The following is a 13,596-nucleotide window of genomic DNA, read 5'->3' on the forward strand; positions in this document are numbered from 1 at the left end:
AGGATGTGATTCTGATGCAAGCTTTGTATCTAAGTTCTATAAAGTCAAGTCCACCTTAAGGAAACCAATCAAATGACAAGAGAAAAATGCCCTGCCATCATTCAAATCTTCAAACCCCACAAAAAAAAAAAAAAATTATTACTTTTCATTAGTCTTTGACTTAAGGCACACAGACAGTATTGTAAAGGTATCAGAGATTGCAAATCTACAGACAGATTATATTGATGAAGCTTCTCCTTTGCATCTGGATTTGTTTTAGAGTCAACGCTGATGGAATGTCAACTAAAGTTGCTTGAGCACCACCGCATGAGCTGACTTCGATTTAATTAGTCAGATGGAATAATAGGTTGACAAACTCGATGATAGGGGGTTCCGATGCTCCCTTGCTTTGTCTTTGTGGAAGTCAACCTCTATGATGGAACATCAAGAATCTGGAGGTTGCAGCTGACCACCGTGCAAGATTGGTGGCTCCGAGCGACGGCAAAGATAAGGAAGGATGCCATTGGGATGGATGGAGGTGGTGGTCTATAGAATAAGTTAGACTGGTCTCATGTGAGCATCCATCCATTTACCTTAAGCACAAGGGATAAGCTTGAGCTAGCAGAGAATCAAGATGGTGATGACAAGTGTACCATCTTGATATATACATATATGCTGCACACACAATGAATGATACATGTCAAATATCAAATTCTTTGATTCCATTAACTTAAGCATCAAATAGTTATTTATTAATTGACACTAAGCTCCGATGCTAGACTCGATGTATCAATCACTTGGAACTTCCAAATCAATCGACAAGAAACTTAGTTATAATTCTGAACTATTGACATGTTGAATAATATGTATAAATAGTAATAACTATAACACTCAACTAAAGTGAAAAGAAATTTTGATGTTAAAGATTTAATATCATACTAGTCATTAATTTGATAGGTCAAAATATTTATATATAAATTAGTAATATTAGATTCATCTAATTTTACAAGGTAAAATAATATATGGGCTTCTTGGGCTGCCATATGGGCTTCTTAATGGCTCTCAATGCTCAGTCTAATTGAACAAAATGCTAAGCTCTGACTCCTTGCCATGGCTTCCACCTCTTTCCCGTTCTACCATAATTGCGAAGGCCCCTTGGCCTCCGTAGCAGCCTCCCTCCTCCAGGGTTGCGCCTCCTCGACCGGCGGTACCCTTCGCAAGGCTCGCCAACTCCACGCCCTCATCGTCGTCGCCACCCCCCGCGGGTCCTCTCCCTTCCTCTTCAACAACCTCCTCTCCCTCTACGTGAAATGCGGCGCCCTCAGCCACGCCCGCAAGCTCTTCGACGCAATGCCCAGCAGAAACCTCGTCTCCTACAACGCGATGATTGCCGCCTACTCTTGGTACCCCCCCGGCGCTCATTCTGCTTTCCAGATCTTCCGGGAGTCGCGCCTCGCCGGCCTCGGGCCTGGCGCTTCCACGCTTTCTAGCCTCATCCGCGCTGCTGCTGCTCTTCGGGAGCCTCTGCTGAGCCGCACCTTGCACTCCGTAGTCGTCAGACATGGTCTCCTGAACAATGTGTGTGTTCAAACTGCGCTTCTCGGGATGTACTCTGACAGCGGAAGTCCTGAAGCTGCCGAGAGCATCTTTTCTGAGATGGGCGAGGGAGATGTCGTCGCTTGGAATGCTATAATACTAAGCAACGTCAAGCATGGCAAGATCGAGCAGGGTTTGCGGCATTTTTTCCGCATGATCGAGACAGGCTTGGTGCCCGACAATTCCACGTTTTCTATAGTTTTCAATGCTTGTGGGAGCCTGGAGAACCCAAATAGAGGGCGTATCGTGCATGCAAAGATGATCAAATCAGAAATGGAACCCGATATCCCGTTGCAGAATGCACTGATCAGCATGTATTCTAGCTGTGGAGACATGACAACGGCATTACTAGTTTTTGAGAGGATCGAGAAGCCAGGCTTGGTCTCGTGGAACTCAGTTATTGCTGGTTACTCAGATGTCGGTGAAGGAGAGAAGGCCATGGAAGTATTCATCGAATTGCAAACTCTTTCCTTTTATGGAGGGCCATGCCCCGATGAGTATACGGTTGCCACTGTTGTTTCTGCTACTGCTACTTTACCCTCTATATGCTACGGGAAGCCTCTTCATGCCCACGCTATAAAATCAGGGTTGGAATTTAGTATATTTGTGGGAAATACGCTGATCAACATGTACTTTATCAATGATGATCCCTACTCTGCTCGGAAACTGTTCATTTGCATTCAGATTAAAGATGTCATAATTTGGACTGAAATGGTTGTTGGTCATTCGAGATTGGGTGAGGGTGAGTTGGCTATGAAATACTTTTACCATATGCTAGAGGAAGATCACAAAGTTGATAGCTTTTCTCTCAGCAGTGCATTGAATTCATCAGCTGATCTTGCAGTGCTGAAACAAGGGGAAATGATCCACTCTCAGGTGGTGAAAGCAGGATATGAAGCAAATCTGTGTGTCTGCGGGAGTCTAGTTGATATGTATGCTAAAAATGGTAATCTCGAAAGTGCTAGGTCAGTCTTTTACAGAATAAAGGATCCGGATTTAAAATGCTGGAATTCGTTGATTGGAGGATATGGTAATTATGGAAATGCTGAGCAGGCATTTGAGCTGTTCAATAAGATGGTTAAGAAAGGGTTACAGCCTGATCATGTGACCTATCTGTCTCTGCTTTCTACCTGTAGTCATTCTGGAATGGTCGAGAGAGGAAGATTCTACTGGTTCTGCATGACAGCAGATGGTATAATGCCAGCTTTTAAGCATTATACTTGCATGGTAAATTTGTTAAGCCGATCGGGACTATTGCAGGAAGCTGAAGGGTTCGTTATGAGATCACATTTTTCTAAGTCTCCTGAGCTATGGAGAATCTTATTGAGCTCATGTGTTATCTTCAGAAATTTGGAAATAGGTGTTCATGCTGCAGAGAAAGTTTTAATATCAGAACCAGATGATAGTCCTACATATATATTGCTTTCAAATCTTTATGCTTCTCTTGGCAGATGGGATGCTGTTGCTGGAATGAGAAAACAGTTCAGAGGACTAATGGTAGAAAAGGAACCTGGTTTAAGCTGGATTGAGATTAAAAATGCAGTACATGCTTTTTCTGCAGATGATAATACACATGTGCATATTAACGAGTGCCGAAATGAACTACTTAGACTACAGGGAAATTTAGTGGGATCAAAATCACCTGATTTGCAGCTTTTCGACAGTATGATATGCTAAGAAAGAGCTTTATTTGCTGGCATCCTTGCAGGTGTCGTATGCAGGCCAAGCTGGTTTGCTTTTGAGTGATAAGAAACAATATTTTTGTCAGCAAGTCTATAGTTCATCTCATGTGCCTGCTGCTCTTATATAATCAAATTGTTATGTGATTTTGTGAAAGAAAAATCAAATCTCGAACCACTTTCATTCAATCTCACCTTCAGATTGAGCTAATCATCACCCACTTATTATAATATGATTTTAGACCAGTCAGGCTCACCACATCTCTCGCCAAAGCATGTATCTGACTGTTACAAGGTAACTTGTTTTCTTTACTTCACCCCAGCACCTCCTTTTTTTAGAAAGATGCTGACAAAACCACATTACTTTGGCTTGCAGGGAATGGGTGACAATTTATTGGACTGATGGGGCATTCTGTATAACTCACTGAACCTGCAGCTTCATTTATCATATCACAATAAGCTGAATCCATCGTAAAACAGCTGATTTTCACTTCAACTACGTTGGATATCTTTTCTCTATGCAAAGGAGGTTCTCACTTTGTTTCAGTGAGTGTTCTTGGCTTCATTCAACTACTCTTTTATCTTTTTGTTTCTATTTTCTGTTGGGAATCTCAGTATGGTATTGATTTGAACTTCAGGAATGCAGATGATGATGATTCTCGAGGTGCATCTAGTCCTAGTCCTTTTCAAAAGCATCCTCCACAAGGAGATTAGGACAAAATATATCTGAGTGCACCACATGGTGTAAGAAAATAAGTGGAATCATTATATAAATAAGGATCAGCTTCAAGGAAAGTGCAACGTTGTTGCTTAAGTACTACTTTGTGAAACTCACATTCTATACTTGTTTGAAAAGATATACTAACAAGTTATAGATACTACTAAAAGATAATGTTGTCCAAAAATCACTATTTTGTCATTTTAAGCATTAAATAGAGAGCAATAGTTACTGCTAATCTTTGCTTACATATTGTTAGGTGATATAGACTTAGTGGTTTTAGTTTTCTTTTTCTTCCTCAGTTTTCAGTATAATTGATTACTCAATCTATTATTTACTTACTGCACTGTAAGCTGAACTGTAAAATTTTCGTTAGTGTATTATTAATTACTTATAGTATGGAATAGGGCTAATTTAAGATAACCTCTTGTGATTAACTATCTTTATCATCTCGAGCCTTAAGTTTTCAATAGTTACATTGACATTCCTATATTTACGAAAGGAAAATATTTGATCTTATTTCTCTAACAAATCCCTTATCTCTCTTGATTTTCAACTCTGTGAAATTATCTTTTTTAATTCTGTACAGGGATCTCAATGTTTTACTTTGTAAGTATATGGATCCCAATGTAATTTTTGAAAATGTAAGGATTAAGATGTTAAAGATAACTAATTACATGGGATAATATATAATTAGTCATATGGAATGCTAGTACTTGGGGTTTGTAATCATGATTTGTTCATCATGGTTTTGATTGATTTTCCTTTCCCTTTATATGAATTTTGTTGGTTTTATCTATGTACTACTGGTTTGACAGCTTTCAATTTTCTTCAATTTTAATGAGTTCTTTTTAGATTTAACTTTAATGCCCTTTGCAACAGATGACCTAAGGAACTATTATATCAATAAGATAAAAATAACATTTAAGATAAGAAAACATTGAGAAGATATAGTAGACTTCAATAGCAGTTATGATTACTACAGGAAAGACCCAACTCTTTATTCATTTCCTAAGTTTTTATTTTTTCTTTTGTGCAAAATTAGATGTTGGAAAAAAATAATATCATAATATTACATATGAACTGAATTATCTGAGAGCAATTCCTAAAATTATAATATTATCTATCTAATTTGTAGAGTAATACTTAGATCAAGCAGTTTATGATCTGCTAGAGAAGTCTAAATGATTAGAAGGGTGTTAGGCTAAATCTCACTACTCGTCTTTATTGGAATATCCAGATTGATTATTGCAAAATTGCATCAACGATAGATCGAGTTTATCATGTGAGTGTCATTTATGCGTAGTTATTATTATTATTTTAAAATCCCACTGTTCAAGTGAAAAAGCTTTTTCTTTTTTCTTGGTCCCACACGATGAAGCCAATTAGAGGGAAGGTAATCGAACGGGTACGTTACAGAGGGTAGGAAATGAACCGTTAAACCAGGCCGAGTTCAACCGGGTCAAACTCGGACAAGGAGGAGTTCTTATCTGTCCTTTATAAATAGACCCACCCCGTTTATCGAACTCGACTCTCCTTTTCCTTGACGTGACGGTTGCCTACTAGTTCGCCCAATAATAAGGATCTCGCTGGACCCTTTGCGTTCGCTCCCCGCGGCCGGGCGGCAGCGCGCCTCCTTCCTCCGAGACCCTTCCACTCGTCCCGCGTCGATCGCCAAAAATGAACGCCGGAAGCGCCGCCAAGCTCATCGTCGAGGCGCTTCTCCAGCGTTTCCTCCCTCTCGCCCGCCGCCGCATCGAGACGGCCCAGGCTCAGGTGCCCTCCTCTCTCTCCCCCGTCAACCCTTCTCCGTTCCCCCTGCTTCGAGTGTCGGTTTGCTTCTCTTTATCTCTAGCCGTGTGGCGAAGAGCCTTTGGCTCTACGTTGGGTTCATCCTTTTACCGGCTTTGTTACATATAGTCTGATGGCCATCATTGGTGTATTAGACCTTTTCGTTTGATAGATGTCAACTAGCTTAGCGGTAAAGACTTTCGCAATTTACTGTAATATCCTAGTTTCGAATCCCGTCTTCACAGTTTGCCCTTTGTAAAAAACAGAAATCTTTTCGTTTGTATATATAACTCACAAAAAATCTTCAGCACAAAGAATCTTTGTCTACTTCACGGGTTATCTTTTCCTGTTTTACATCAAGTTATGGCTTGGATCACGTATAATCATTGTGCGCTTCTTTTTTAGGATGCTCGTGATGGATGGAGGGGTTGATAATAAATGCAAGTATTTTTTTTAGTAATCTTAACTGACAAAACTTGGTATACTGATTATGTTTCTTTTTCAAAAATGAGAGTATCACACATTGGAAGGACGCCATTAGAAAGTTGTACTTTTAAACTGCCAAAGCACCCTACATGTATTTACAAAGGAACTTCGTAGTGCATCCTCTCCACTGTGTCATTTAAGAGCTTATGATGGGGGCATGGAATATTGGAGAAGCCAAAGATTTCAATTATGGAATGCAGACCATTCCGGTCAGAAAATGCGATTGTCTGCTTGTAATGCTGACTCAACATGACTTGGAGTGCCGTACACGGTGCACTCAGGTCTTCTACTCCAGCTCGGGAAGTGCAGAACAGAGACCATAAATGTAGTGGCCGAGATCATTAAAGCCAAGTTTATCATGTTCTACAGATAATATGATACACTGGCCGAGATAATTAAAGCTGTGGAGCCACTATACATAGACGTATGCGGCATAGATATGGAAAAGGGACCACAGATGAGATGTTTGATTGACTTTATGTAGTTAGCAAAGGAGGAGATCAGAAGGGTCATTACTGATGATTTAAAACCAAAAGCTTATATCAATATCATCACAGATGGGACAATCAAATGTCTTGAGATATTCACATAGCGAATCAGAAAACATTTCAAATGCATCTTAAATATAATTCAAAATATGTAGTTATGTACAGTTTTAAGATATTACAGCCTCACTAGTTATCATCTTAATTAGGCATATCAATATTGGAACAACATGGTCACTGGTGCTGATCTGTTGCTAGCTCTCTGCAATGTCATATGTAGACAAGCCATACAGTGATAGACAATCAATACTGTTATTTAGGTTTGACAGGTTATTTATTAAGATTTGATGGCAGTACTTATTCAGGTTTATTTAATTTATATTAATCATTTATGTAGATATAGGGATGACTGTTTCAGCAAGTTTCTAGCTTGTTCATTGATAACATTGTTATATCATGCTGTTATAACATGGACCCTGATAATATAATTAAGCCTTACAATTGGCCTTGTATTTATCTAATCATGTTGTTTATCTAATACAAGTTTTAATCGTTTGATTCAGCTTAGTGGCGGCTATACTTTAAAAAAATCGACACTGAATTTAAAGTGAGTAGAAATACAAGTCCTATCACAGACCATATCATCTGGTGGTTGCAAGCATAATTGATTGATGTTCGTAGCCCTTAAAGAAGTTAATCCATAAATTTATCACCATCAAAGAAATACAAGTCACTAAAAGAAACATGCATATGAGATTGCACTATGTTGTCATAAATAAGAAAATGGAGGAAGCTGAGATTGATCGATTTGATTTTCAGTTTTATAATGATGTCTTGTCTTTGATGATTGATTGGGTTTTTGTTGTTGAGGGCTTAGGATAACTAAGGTAGGAGATCCCTCACTTCCATCTCGTCTTAGTCTTGCATGCTTCCGATGTTGGACTAATTGAAAGTGTTACAGTACACCCATAGACCTGATGAATTAACTAGCCTATCAACTTCGTTTGACCCAAAGTACTGGTCAAAATACTTAAGCTGAAGTTGATGATAATACACTCATCGGACCCTTATATGCCAATCTTAGTTTTGCCCACTTTCGATGTGGGACTAATCAGAGGTGTTACATCGTATGTTGGTGAGGATGCCCAAGTGTTTTACTCATATCTGTCACACATCACAGTCCTATGTAATTTTATAGCTTCTAACTAGATCTCGTTACACTAGATGTAAGACATTGTATTTGGATGGAAATGTCATTAAGTCCTTAGTGGTCAAATGAAAAAAAGGCATCATATGTTCCATTGACTCAAGCATCATGATTGATAATGAAACTTTGATGTTTGGCATTCTTAACCTCTTCAGTGGTCTTGGTGGGTTTTCATGTGGGACCCACCTAGCTATAGTATCAAGGTTTTAAAATTGACTTAATTTAAGTCAAATAGTAAACAAAGAGTTATTTTAGAAGTCAGAAGAGTTTTCTAACTTGTCCTCATAACTTATGCCATCTCTTTTGCTTGTCTAGAATTATATTCGATCACTAGGATAGCCATTTAAATAGTAACCCACATACATTTATTTAGTTAAGTAAACAACCAGGAGAGCCATTTAAATAGTATGACTACTACGTCATTGTAACTTAGTACCAATGACTACTACGTCATCGTTGTTAACTTATTTTAGTCCCTTGATCAATCCCCCTTTGGAAAAAGGTTAGAAATGTGACATATAAAAGCTATACTTAAGCAAATTCAGACTAAGCATTTTTAGACTAAGGTTTTCATGTCATTCTCCTTGTTTCATAATTGAAATATGACTTTATATGAAATATAAATGTGTATTAGACTTGTTGCTATCAAGTGCATGCCCTTGGCAATACTCTAGTAATTCATTGACATAACAATAGCAAAGCCGTAAAGTCCTAACTATTTGGGATCGGCTAGATGGATATTTTTCCGTCATTAAGATCCGTAAAGAGCTATATCTTTAGTTAAGTTAAGAATATTTAAATATTTATTTATAATTTTTATTAAAATATTTTAAAGGTATCATCTGCCTCTCTAGTAATTATTTCATCTCTTCTAACTACGGATCTATCTCTGCCTTTCTTTATACTGCTAATAGTAATCATTTTAACTCTTCTGACTACGATCATTTTAACTCTTCTGACTACGCATATGTAGGTCTCTTGAACACATGTTCATGCTAGAAGGCCTCTTGAGCACATGCCCATGTCATCTTAAACCATTCTCCTTCACCCTGTCCTTTATCAAAGCGGTATCTAGTTGTTCATGAATGAAAACATTTTTAATCCATTTACATAGTTAAAAATTATGGGAAATATCATGATCCTCAATGCAACTTAAATCTGTTAGTACGTTTTGGTGTTGGAACCTAGACACATCTTTTATGATTGACATCAGGAACTCTGGTTGAAGCATTGATCTTTGTGCAAGATACAAAATATATCATGTTGGATATACATATACATATACATATACATACATATATATATATATATCTGTGTGTATTATTCATATATATATATATATATATATATATTTGTATGGTTTATATGTTGCAAGAACCATGTATGTGGAATGCTATATGATTATTTTAGTTTTTTATATATCTGACTATACATCGTAAGCAGGATGGGCAATATCTTCGACCATCTGATCCAGCTTATGAGCAAGTGTTGGATTCATTAGCTATGGTTGCACAGCATACACCTGGACCACTTTTAGAAGCTCTTCTTCGTTGGAGAGAGAGGTACTTAGAAAATTTTCTGTTGACTCTATTATGATTAGCTTAAATTTACTAAAGCTAGTTCATTCTGTATAAGCATAAATCACTTGTGTTAGTTGATTAGATAGCAATATCATTATGTTCTGGATGTGCCAGCACATGTCTAGTTCAAGTTTTGGTTTGTACAAGCCAGCAAAGGAACGTGTTGGATGGCATGGCTTGGTATTTTGTGATGCTATAATGGTATCATCACTGTGCCTTCTGTGCCAAAATATGACAATTATTGTTGTTCTAGCAAAACAAAGATTTGAGTTTGAGCATAGTAAAAGAAATGCTAAATCTGGTGCTCCAAATACAAGTACTGTAAGGGTATCTGGAATTTTATGATTGCTTAAGAGAGAACAACTAGTTGAACCAGTGTATATATATATGTATATATATATATTTTCATAGTTCATATTATATATATTTTAATATGAGTCCAAATTAAAGAAGTAATATAGAAAGCAGAAAGTCTCAACTTTCAAGGACCATAATCGGTGCTTTATATATATATATATAATATGATTCCAAATTAAAGAAGTAATATAGAAAGCTGAAAGCCTTAATTCAAGGACCATAATCTGTGGTTTATATATATATATATATATATATATATACAAATTAAAGAAGTAATATAGAAAACAGAAAGCCTCAACAAAAACAAGTAATATAGTGCTTCATAGTTCATATCAAGGTTCGCAATACCGTACCGTACCGGTATTTCGATCTGGGCTCGGTACCGGTACGGTACGGTATATCGAGCTGTAACGGACAAACTTCTAAACAAGATGTTGGACGTAATGCTTATGTCTGTCCGTTGTCTTTTGGCATGTTCATGCCTTGTACAACAGGTAGAGGGGCGGCCGAAGGCTAAATAGTCCCATGTTAGTTGGGTTGGTGGCCTCTTTAGGCTTGTAAATAAAGGTTGTGTCATGTGGACACGTGCGAGAGCTTTTCGGTCTGTAATGGACCATTTTACCCTTTGTTGTGCAACTATTCAGAGCTTGTAAAGTCTGTTTGTAATTTGCATTGTCTATGAAGTGTTTTTCGGACATGTTTGCTTGTGGATCCCGATTGAGGCGTTCTCTTTATCCCGTTCTCTCTTTTATTGGTCCTAAGGGACAATGGGAGGCTGACCTTTGCGGACGGACGCGCGAGGGTGCCGCACGACTTAGGCAAAACCAGCTAAGGTCGTGACATTATGGTATCAGAGCGGGACAAGCACTCATAGAAACACTTGACATGCAAACGTGGGGGACCTAGCGGGGCTGCGTTGAGGGCAGTCAGCACGCGCGACCGTTTAAGGGAAAACGGGCATGGAGATGTAGGGAAAAGAGTCGCTCAGAGGAGCGGGCATCTAACATTGGCATTCAGAGGAATGGCCAACCCTTCGCGCAAGAGGCACCACGAGAACAGACAAGCTTAGAAGAATGTGGAGCGCACAAAGGTTGGGATGGCTGAGTTTGAGCTACGGCTCAACGTTGACAACTTTACTTGATGGTGCTCAAGGCAAGCGAGGCGCTTGGCAAAGGATGAGACCATGCAAAGTGGAATGAGTTGCTCAGCGACCGAAAGAGTTGTGCAAAGCTCACAGAGGTGAGAGGAATTGCTAACTCGAAGAATTCGGTACTCATGCATGGGCTTGTATGCGGACGATGGAATGTTCGTGGCCATCCCAAGGCGGCCGAGACTCGGCGCCATGGAGCATTGAAACTTTCTCTTCGGCATGCAAAGGATACGTTCGGAAGAGGCTGAAGTGTGCAACGAGTTCAGCATGTTGCTAGGCCTTGAGGGGTGCAGCGGTGGCTGTATTGACGTGGAGGCGCAATCTAGCAAGTGCGTTTGCAAGAGGCAGAACAATGCACAGTTTGTTCAGCAGATCGGAGTAGTCCAAGGGGATGGTGGTCTCCGAAACGAAGAGAGATGTTGCTCCAACGAGACAGTTATCCAGGAGGGATAAGTCTCGGCTCTCCAGAGGGAGAATCATGTAAGACGGACTTCACATGTTGAGGAGGAGTACCTCACAAACAATAACTCCACGAAGCTCAATGGACTGAGCAAGCAGCGAGGAGTTGCCGCATGATCTCGCTCGAGAGAATGCATTGGTGGATGCATTGCGAGATCAAGTGGGGGAGCGACCTGAAGCAACTTAAATGAAGGCACACTTAGAGTCGATATGGAGATCGGACTCAAGGGAGGGCTGACCCGTGGAATGGTGGGCGCGAGGGCCACCATCGATTCAATGCAAAAACGAGGAGCGGAGCAACTTGGGTGTAACTTGGCGAAGTACCCAAGCCGCATGAAGGGAGCCAGCAGAGAAGTTGGAACATGGAGCAGAAGCACAGTGCTTTCCTTAGACAGAGGTCAAAGACATGAACTCTTGCAGAGGCAAGGGTAGGATCATGTTGTTCCATGGGTCCTTCATTCTGACGGAGCGGACTCATCTTGCATGGTGCCAAAGACGAAGGGAGCTTCTGGGCACATGCATCTTATCTCGGAGGAGCATTTGATGGAGGAACTAAGGCGACTCAATTTGCGGAGGCGAAGTTGGGTTCAGAAGGCCTTAGCACGGGGCAAGAGGATGCAGAGGCGGGTACTCTTGAAGAATATGCCATAGTGTTGCCATTCAAGTTGCCATGAAGGAAGCAGTGCGCAGCGGAGATTGTGCTGATAGGGGCAGAGGCCAGGATCCAGACAATGGTGCACAAACTACAGTGAAGTCGGTGGGCTTCGGGAGCTACTAGGCGACGGACTGTCCTAGAGCGGTGCTTCATCTAGGTGTGACCCAAGAGTGGGTGGATGAAGGTCGATTGCCAAAGGAGCGAACAAATTCGAAGGTGGAAGAGACCCTGCGATGTATTGGCAGAGGCCACACATGGAGGGTTCACAATTCGAGTTTATTCCACAGGGATCAGAATGCAATGGAGTTGTCACCAGGAGGCGACATGGTGCAGCGGATCGTGGTGGAATAGTTCGTGGCAATGCGACACACACGACATGGTCCCGTGAGGGATGAGATCATATGGAGGTATGATCGGGAGCTACAGGGAGCTCAGCTTTGGTGAACAACACGACGACAAGAAGGGCTATGGAGTCAAGGAGTGAAGGCCATGGTACCGCAGAGGCGGGTCTTCTGGGCGTGCACCGAATTTTGCATCGGATGGAAACCTTGGTCATCAGCATATGGGGGCTGGGTTCCACCAAGGGAAAAGTTCGAATGCAAGTACCAGTGAGTTCCATAGGAGGGACTTGATCATGCAGAGGTATGATCGAAGCAGCTGGAGAGTTGGACTGCTCCAGAGCTCATATTCGCTTAAAGGAGCCCGACAAGTCAGAGGACAAGGTCGAGTAAGCGAACGTTGCTACCAAGGAAGCTATGGAGAACAGAATCGGTGCAAACTCTACAACGTGATGGCAGAGGCCATGCATGGGAGTTGCAGTCTGTCTTTCCATCGACCAAACGGACTGCTTGGAGAACACAGTGGTGTTGAAGCAGGGGGTCGAAAGGGGCGAGGAAGCGACGACAAGTCCAGAGGGACTTAGCTACCCAAAATCAAGCAACAGTTAGAATAGAGGTGGACTCAGAGGAGTGCCACGGAGACATCTTTACTGATTGTGAAGAAAAGGGATACAGAGGCGAGGCGACGGATAGTAGGGCCATGGGCATGGCAGCGCCATGGTACCGCAGAGGCGGGACTTCCGTGCAAGTCATTGATCCCTTGCTCTCATGGAGGGAGAGCGCTTGGTCGTGAAAGGGGCCGAGGAGGTGGAGCATGCAGAGGCAATCTCGAAGTACCAAGACAAGGCTGAAGGGCAGAGGCCAAGAAACTTCGTAAGACTGGTGTCAACAAGTTTCTCATCAAGATAGCCGTAAGTGAAGGACTTCGGGTCATGCAAGAGTGCACAACCAAGGAATGAAGCAGGCAGTACGCGGTGCTGTACCTTTACTACTCAGAGTAGGCGGCAGGGTTGATGGAGAAGACGGTACAATCCCAGAGGCGACCTCATCTATCAGAGAATTACTCCAAGTTGGGGTGAAAACTTCCTGCATTCCAGAAGTTCAATGGCATTGAGA

At 41.0% G+C, this 13,596-nt stretch overlaps 2 protein-coding genes across 4 annotated transcripts in view; both read left to right on the forward strand.

The window, feature by feature from the left end:
- Positions 1–1,065: 1,065 nt before the first annotated feature.
- Positions 1,066–4,196, forward strand: LOC135625896 (pentatricopeptide repeat-containing protein At3g50420-like). The gene is made up of 3 exons (XM_065131023.1): positions 1,066–3,549; positions 3,631–3,800; positions 3,893–4,196. Exon 1 carries the CDS (start codon positions 1,090–1,092, stop codon positions 3,250–3,252), a length of 2,163 nt encoding a protein of 720 aa, XP_064987095.1. The 5' UTR covers positions 1,066–1,089; the 3' UTR covers positions 3,253–3,549; positions 3,631–3,800; positions 3,893–4,196.
- A 1,307-nt stretch (positions 4,197–5,503) lies between these two features.
- Positions 5,504–13,596, forward strand: part of LOC135624495 (uncharacterized) — a 48,133-nt gene continuing 40,040 nt past the window's right edge. For all 3 annotated transcript variants that reach the window (XM_065128170.1, XM_065128171.1, XM_065128172.1), the window contains exons 1-2: positions 5,504–5,748; positions 9,385–9,503. In XM_065128170.1, coding sequence (XP_064984242.1) covers positions 5,653–5,748; positions 9,385–9,503 — 215 coding nt within the window. In that variant the 5' untranslated portion in view covers positions 5,504–5,652. The remainder of the gene's footprint in view (positions 5,749–9,384; positions 9,504–13,596) is intronic.

The sequence above is a fragment of the Musa acuminata genome, chromosome BXJ2-10 (assembly GCF_036884655.1).
Source record: "Musa acuminata AAA Group cultivar baxijiao chromosome BXJ2-10, Cavendish_Baxijiao_AAA, whole genome shotgun sequence".
Lineage (NCBI taxonomy): Eukaryota > Viridiplantae > Streptophyta > Magnoliopsida > Zingiberales > Musaceae > Musa > Musa acuminata.